This window comes from Petaurus breviceps, unplaced genomic scaffold (genome assembly GCF_028583685.1).
Source record: "Petaurus breviceps papuanus isolate PSGF00001 unplaced genomic scaffold, PetGlider_PUasm1.0 118, whole genome shotgun sequence".
NCBI classification, from domain to species: Eukaryota; Metazoa; Chordata; class Mammalia; order Diprotodontia; family Petauridae; genus Petaurus; species Petaurus breviceps.
The window spans coordinates 9,593,840-9,601,879 of NW_027185616.1; the positions used below are offsets into that span (position 1 = coordinate 9,593,840).

An 8,040-nucleotide genomic window follows, 5' to 3' on the forward strand; every position below is an offset into this window, starting at 1 on the left:
AAAGCCACACATTTCCTCTAAGGGGTATCATGGAGCAAGGAAGAGAAACAGTCTAATACAGCAATGCTCTTCTGGGTGCTACATTAGTATGTGTATTGAGGAAGAAGACAGCAGAATAAGCGATCTTGTTATAGAAGACGGTCTGATAGACTTGTGATTATCTGTGTCTCCCCTCCCCTTACCTGACCGCCTAGCAGACTTGTCAGATAAAGATAACACAGGGTGGGGGAAAAGTTTACCCTATTAAATTATTATAATAATTTGAACAGAAGGAAATGATTTACCTAATGTAGTCTGGAGAGATTAAGTAACTTGGTTTCTTTTTTTTTTTTTTTTAAGCAATTGGGGTTAAGTAACTTGCTCAAGGTTACACGGCCAGTTATTTCTGGGTGTGGTGCTGAGTATCTGAGCCCGGAGTTGATCCCCAGGTCATGCCGACACTGGAGCTGGTGCTCTTACTCGCTGTGCTACCTGGCCACCCCAGTAACTTGGTTTCTTGTCACAAAGCTGTTTCATAGCAGGACCAGTACTAGAATTATAGTTCTAGAAAAACATCTAATCTTACCCCCCTCATTTTACAGAAAGAGAATGAAGCCCAGTAATTAACCTTCCAAGATACGTAAGGTCATATAGTTAGGGGCAGGTCCAGAAGTAAAGGACAGAGTAGTGCTTTCTTCTATGAGCACTTTCCTCTACATCACTAGTAGTTAGTGAAATGGAACTTCCAAGTAGCACCTAAAATACTTGCTCTGCCTCCTTCCCTCTGTGATTATCTCTATCATGTATGTCTCATTTGTACAGTTGTTTGCATTTTATCTTCTCCATTGGCCTATGAGCTCCTTGAGGATATTTCCTTTTCCAGTTTGTCCCCATTTTACAGATAAGGAACTGGGCAACTAAGGTCAAGTAGCTAGTAAGTGTCTGATGCTGCATTTGAACTCTCATCTTCCTAACTCCAGGACTGTTGCCCTATCCATGGTACCACCTAGTTGCCCTGTCCAACACATAAGTATGTGCTTAATAACTGTTCAATGACTTGACTGACCTTGAAGGTACATGTTATATTTCAACTGAATGAAAACTGTTTTCAATATATTTGTTTACGTACCTTTGGTTTATGTTTGTCATGCATCATTGGTTTAAATACATACATATCACCCTCCTGCCCAAAAAACCACCCCACCCTGTTTGGAGATACTCTAAATAGTGTTCTCCTTTTTATTTAAATTATATGTTTGCTCAATTTCATTTATGGGACAAGCTTAAATATTATGTAAAAGAAAAAAGTTGAGTATGGTAATATTTACTGATGTTCCTCCAATAATTTAAAATGTGATATGCAAACCACTCAGTTTTTTACTCTCTATTCATGATATTTTCTTTAGTCCTTATGAAATACTTGGTTCCCACAGCTTTTGGCTCCAGCAAGAAGCTCTGCCAGCATATTTTTTGTTTTGGAAAAATTATACCACATCTTGCATTGGGCTGTAGGCATGCCTTTTATTGTGCTGTGTGCCTTAACTCTGGCCTGATGTCTTATTTTTCCAGCATTATGGCTCAGAAGGCCAGGATTTAGCAAAATATCAAAATGACCCCTATGTTCTGCTCATTCTACAGGAACATCTCTGGTCTCTTTAGCTAACATTCTTCCCTTAGCCATAATTTTGGTTTGCAATATAGTAAATGTGACCATTTGCTTCCCTATAAAGCAATGGATGTAAAAGTTCACATCATGGGTGTAAATAAGCACATAAAATAAAAAAAAGCTTGATGCTGCCTAGTCTGTTTGTTGGAGTACAATATACTGAGTCAGAAATAGGCAAGAGGGTGAAAAATGTGGAAAGATACAATATGCCTTACAAAAAAGTTAGTTTTTGCAAAGAAAGAGAAAAGTATGTTAGATTTGGAAGTTCTTAGCACATTATCTACCTCAGTGATTGCTAATGGGGGTTTTTGTTTTGTTTTATGAAAATCCCAGGATAACGTAATATACTACTCATGACATTCTTTACTATTATATACTGCTTAAGGCACCATTAAAGGATTTTTAGCATGAACCCCTTGGACTAAGGTCAGGGGAACCATTTCCCCAGAGCTGAAATTCTCTTTATAATATCCCATACTAGGAAGTCATATAATAGTAGCCTTTGCTACAACATCTCTGGGGATGTCACTACTTCCTAAAGCATGTTTCATTTGGAAACAGCGCTAATTATAAGACACTGCTAGAACAAAGCAATCTTAAGACTTGTTTTCAATCATCAGCCCTGGAGAACAGGCATTCAACAAAATGTTGAAAACAACCTTTCAAATTGAGGTTGAAAAAGGTTAATATTCAACCAAAGTCCATAGAACAAAAACCAGAAGTAGGCATCAAGTCCTGATTAGTGGGCTCTAACTGTGGCCATACCTAATAAGGCAGATCTATTTATTTATTACCTTTTTTTTTGGAGGGCAACTGGGGTTAAGTGACTTGCCCAAAGTCATACGACTAGTGAGTCAAGTGTCTGAGGCCAAATTTAAACTCAGGTCCTCCTGACTCCAGGGCTGGTGCTCTATTCACTGCGCCACCTTGCCACCCCTGATCTATTTATTCTTGTTTTCAAAATCTATCCTTGAATCTGTCTGGTTCATTAAGTACTCACACTTTGCTTAGACCTGGGGTTTGCTTCCTAGTACTTTTTGAAACTCATAGCATCTTAAGATTTTAGTAAATACTGTTTGATTTCAACCCTCCATAATTATGTCTCTCAGAGCTGAGGTTGAAGATTTTCCTCAGGAAAGTCAATGATAATAGGGCTTGGTGAGAAAACAAAGATCAGCTTTGATCAGCACTTGAATTCATCATAACATCAAGTGACCTGGATATATGGGCTCTCTCCTTTAGATATTCAACTCTGACTCAGTACATGAAATTATCTCTTAAGCCTGAGGCACAAGCAAATGTCCAAGGTGGATCTGAACTCAGGTCTTTCTGACTCCAGGAAGGAAAAACACCGAATCATGTTATAAAGCTCATGTGACTTCTAGCAACAATATTGAGAAAACTCATAAAGATGAAGCTAATTAGCATAGGAGAGTAGAAACTTTTCTGAGGCCTTTTCTATTCTGAATAATTTTTGCATATTTGTTACAAGGCATTTGGTTTTTTCTTTTTTCCAATGGATAAAGAAATGAGAAAAATAATTTTGTTGACTAAAAAAAATTAAATTCCTTTTTTAAAAAAAGAAAAAAGTTTATGTAAACAGTATTGCTTAGGGAGCTTCCTTCAACATTCAAGAATGACTTAGAGGTCTAAAGCAAAAAAGCCTTTCACATAGCATCTCTTTACCAGCATGCCTGGGCAAAGTCAAGGTAGGATAACCTGCAATCATACTAAACCTTAAGAAAGATGAGGCCTATGTCATAATGAGGAAAAAAAAAGATAAATATGAAAATATATAAAAAGAGGGGTGGCTAAGTGGTGCAGTGAATACAGTTCAAATCTGGCCTCAGACACTTAACACAAAACTAGCCGTGTGACCTCGGGCAAGTCACTTAACCCCAATTGCCCTCCAAAAACCAAAATAAATAAATAAAAAGGAGAAAAACCCAGTTTTAATGGTGTAGCTCCTGAAATTGTGTTACCCCAACAAAGTACAATAGAGTAAAAAGTTTTCAGGTAGCAGAAACTAGAAAACCCAATGGATTTTTCTCAATCTCAACAACACCTGAAGAATCCACTGAGTGTATAAATATTCCAGTACCTGAAATCTTATCTTGAATTTCCAGAAATCTAAGAGAAAGCAAAAACAGTTCATTCCTTTTCAACAACCCAGAGTCACCCAACACCAAACCATCTTTATTCCATGTCCTTAAAAAGTGAGATTCACTGTGCTCTGCTGTTAACTCCTCTGGTGGTGACTAGAAGAAAGTCGGATTCCTATTTACATGCACAATATCTGAGATTCTATGAAATTGTCTAATTTGAACTTAATATAAAGAGTGCCATATGCTCAGTAAATGCTGGAAGGGATGTCAGTCCAACCTCTTTATTTCAGATGAGGAAATTGAGGTTACTTGTCTTGTCCAAGGTCACACAGATACAGCACGTTCAGTGCTCTTCCACTGCAGGAGAATGCCTACCTAACATTAGTTCAACACTCCCATTTTACAGAAGTGGGTCACGTGACTTTCTTGGCACATAGGTAGCATTTAGGAACTGAAATAGCTTGGTAGGGAAGTAATCTGGATGACCTCAGTCTTAGTTTCACTTAGATCTAGTCCTGAGTTCTAGACAAGATTCTCAAGCATACTCCCCATCTCCATCCCACTTGATGACTTCTGTCTACATGGAATCCTGGAGGAAATAATGCACTCATTTGCCCTAAGATGGTAATGAGGTTAATTTTTTGCTCTTCCCAGATTTATTCAAAATTGTCTATCTATGATCAGTTGGATCTGGTGATCAATTTAAGTAGAGCACAGCATTTTGCAGTTTAGGAAACCTAGCACAGATAAGTTGTGAGGTGCTACTGAGGTAATATAGAGGCAGAATCTGAATACTGCAGAAGTTGGACACAGGTCTTGTGACACCTGAGTCTAAAACTCTTTCCAGTAAACCACGCCAAGAAGGATTACTTAAAAGTAATACATATATATTTACTGTAACTTTCTGCTTAAGGGCCCAAGCTTCTTCATCTAACCACTACTGCCTCAATAGCTCAATACAGAGAATTAATCTCCTTTGATTCCTCTTAAGACATTTTAGGGATTTGAAATTTTCTTTTTTTTTTTTTTTTTGCCTTTTGGAAGACAGTTGGGGTTAAGTAACTTGCCCAAGGTTACACGGGCTAGTTTTTTTGCGTGAGTGTTAAGTGTCTGAGGCTGGAACTGAACTTTGGTCCTCTTGACTCCAGGGGGCGCTTTACTCACTGTACCTCCTAGCCTCCCCAAACAAAAGCATTTTACTCTTTAGACTGTTTTGTTTTTTTTTTGCTTTTTGGAGGGCACAAGGTCACATGGCTATTTTTTTTTTTTGCATGTTAAGTTTCTGAGAATGGATTTGAACCCAGGTCCTCCTGATTCCAGGGCTGTTGCTCTATTCACTGCACCACCTAGCTGCCCTGAGGATATGAAATTTTCATAAGAACTAATGGTATAACTAAGCTACCCCATGTCTGATTCAAAAAATGGGACTCTACAAGGAAAAAACATGGAGATTTGGTATCTTTAGCTAAACTGTCAGTATATTGGTCTAGTCAGATTCAAAAGATTAGCATCTTTTTGATAGCCTTTCTCTTTTAGATACAATAGGTCTTTCTGACTTTGTATCATAGTCAATTTGCTGCATGTGAATAATTTATTTCTGGTTCTATTTGCACTGAAATTCTCTAAGCTTCTGATCTACTCTGATAAGTAGGGATAACTTTAGTCAATTCTAAGTTTGCTTTCATTGGATTAGAGGAGAGCTCATCCTTCTGTTAAAGTTGATTCTTTGACAAGGAAAAATGGATTAGTCTAGACACTACAACATGGGATTTTCTGCCATCAATGTTACGCAGTCAGTCAATGATGAGCATTTAAATTCCTATGTGCCAGGCACTGTAGATACAAAGAAAGGGTAAAAGATAGTCTCTGTCCTCCAGAAGCTTACAATCTAATAATGGTCAAGTCTGTGAGACTTGAAATGAACCACTGGGTGTCAGGTACTTCCTGGTGCTTTTTAGAACTCATAGCATCTAAGATTTTAGTAAATATTGTCTTATTTCAACCCTCCATAATTATGTCTCTCATATCACAGTACTCAAAGTGCCATGAATGCAAGTTCTCTTTAATCTGATAGCAAGATACCAAATGCCATTTGGTAGCACCTGGAAAATAATTCTGTAAAGTAGGGACCTATGTCCCAATGGCGGGACAGTCAACCCTGAACAAAATTGTGAAATAGGTATAGTTTGCTCTGGAGCTAGGAAAGGGAGAAGTAGATAGGAACTTTTACATGTACAAAGTCATATAAATGGCTGTCTATTTCACTGACTTGAGTCAAGGATAGTCTTGTATTGTTCTCAACACCCAGGGAAGAGATTTAAACTTGAAATGAGAAATACTGTAATAATGCCAAAAGACACTGCTGAGTCCTACAGTGTAGTCAAGGTCAATTTTTCAATGCCTGTGTATTTTACACCTCTCTTGCATCTTGCCTATACTGCTCAGTGTACTTGACACATCTAATCCCATAATTCAAATTCTCTCTGCCTCCTTCAGCTGCCAACCAGACCAAGTGCCAAGAAATGATGTGCGAATGTGACAAGGAAGTTGTCCACTGCTTTGCCACAGCAGATTATAATGGAAAGTACTTTTTCTTCCTCCGACACTTTTGTGGAGATAAGCAGCCAAAGTGTGACTGACATGCCTTGGAAATTTTCTTTTTGATTACGGGTATACAAAAATAATTTTTTTCTAAGCAAAAAACAGTATCAGTGTTCCAGTAAGGGCAAAATAAAGGTTTTTATCCCATCTACTGCCATGCTTCATCTAAGCTGAAACCTAGCTGGAAGTCTTTTCCTTATTTTCAAGTCACGGACAAATCCAAGATACCCAGTTCTACTGTGAAAATGGGAGGTTAAGAGAATTCTTCCCTTTTTACCTATGCCGAACCTCTAGAACTCTAAAGATGGGAATTTAAATTCTTCCCATTTTACCTATATTTTTTTTACCCATGCCAAACCTCTAAGACTCTAAAAATGGGAATTTAAATCAATTTAATAAATCAAAAGGAGACAGGCAAAGGTGATAAGCTTAAGAGAAAACAATCCTAATAAATGTCAGAAGACATGGGTTCTAGTACCTCTTATCTCACTATGGGTTTGGCATCTTATAAAACAAAAGCTTAAATTCTCTTAAATTTTGTTCTTACAATGATAAATTGGCCTAATCCCCCAATATTTTTTATGGATTTTTCTTACCTTTAGAAATTTTAGCTGGTAAACAGTTGTACCCTGTTTATTCTAAGGCTTACTTAAGTAGCCAGATTGTGAGATGGATAAGAGTGCTGGTCCTAGAATCAGGAAGACCCGAGTTCTAATCTGTCCTCAGACCCTTATGTCTATGTGACTTTGGGTCAGTCACCTAACTTCTGTCAATCTGCTTTCCCCACCATAAAATGGGAACAATAAACAGCACCTACCTTCCAGGGTTATTGTGAGGATCAAATAAAGTGCCTGCAACATAGTAGGTGCTATATAAATATTTGTTATATAAATGTTAGCCATTATAATTAGAATTGAATTGTCAAAGAAATTAATTTATAAGTATGGTTTCCTATCAGAACTTACAGTTCCAAGTAGAGATAGGGTACAGGCCAAGGAATACTTCTGTTTATTTCCAAGTTCTTGTAACCACATCAAAACTTATTTACCTGTTTTACAAAACTGCTGTTATAGTGACACTTTTTCCTGGTGTCTAACACTGATTCTCTGTACAGAAAAATAAATGTTTAAACTACACCATATTGGTAGTTTTGGTAGATTAGCAATTTTGGTGTCACTCAACTCTAATGAGTTCTATGTGTTTAGAAATTCAATTACTCGTGGTCATTTATTTTTATGATTATTAAAAAACTCACAGAACCTGAGGTTTTACAAAGTGCTTCCCTTACAAGGACTCTGTAAATATATTTGTAAAGATAGATTCAGAGATTTAAGGGGTTAGCCATGATCATAGGCAGGTCTTGAACCAAAGTCAACCTAGTCAAGTTTTATCACCATATCTATCCTATATGAAAACAAAGAAGCTTCAAGTAGACAACAGCTGATAGAGTGCCATACCTCAGATACTTACTAGCTATGTGACCCTGAGCAAGTCACTGAACCCTGTTTGCCTCATGTGTAAAATAAGCTGGAGAAGGAAATGGCAAAACCCTCTAGTATCTTTGCCAAGAAAAGCCCAGATAGGATCATGAAGAGAGTCCGATTCCAGTTTGGTTTCTGCCCTATTTTACCTGCCTCTGCTGACATATGTTAAGCTAAGAAGTGCTTAGACATTTGGGTGTGTTTAGTA

At 37.5% G+C, this 8,040-nt stretch overlaps 1 protein-coding gene across 1 annotated transcript in view; it reads left to right on the plus strand.

Annotated features, from left to right (window-relative positions):
• Positions 1 to 8,023, plus strand: part of LOC138160951 (group 10 secretory phospholipase A2-like) — a 12,590-nt gene extending 4,567 nt beyond the window's left edge. The window contains exon 4 of the mRNA XM_069087746.1: positions 6,247 to 8,023. Within this exon, the coding sequence (XP_068943847.1) occupies positions 6,247 to 6,389 (143 nt within the window). The 3' untranslated portion in view covers positions 6,390 to 8,023. The remainder of the gene's footprint in view (positions 1 to 6,246) is intronic.
• Positions 8,024 to 8,040: the final 17 nt, after the last annotated feature.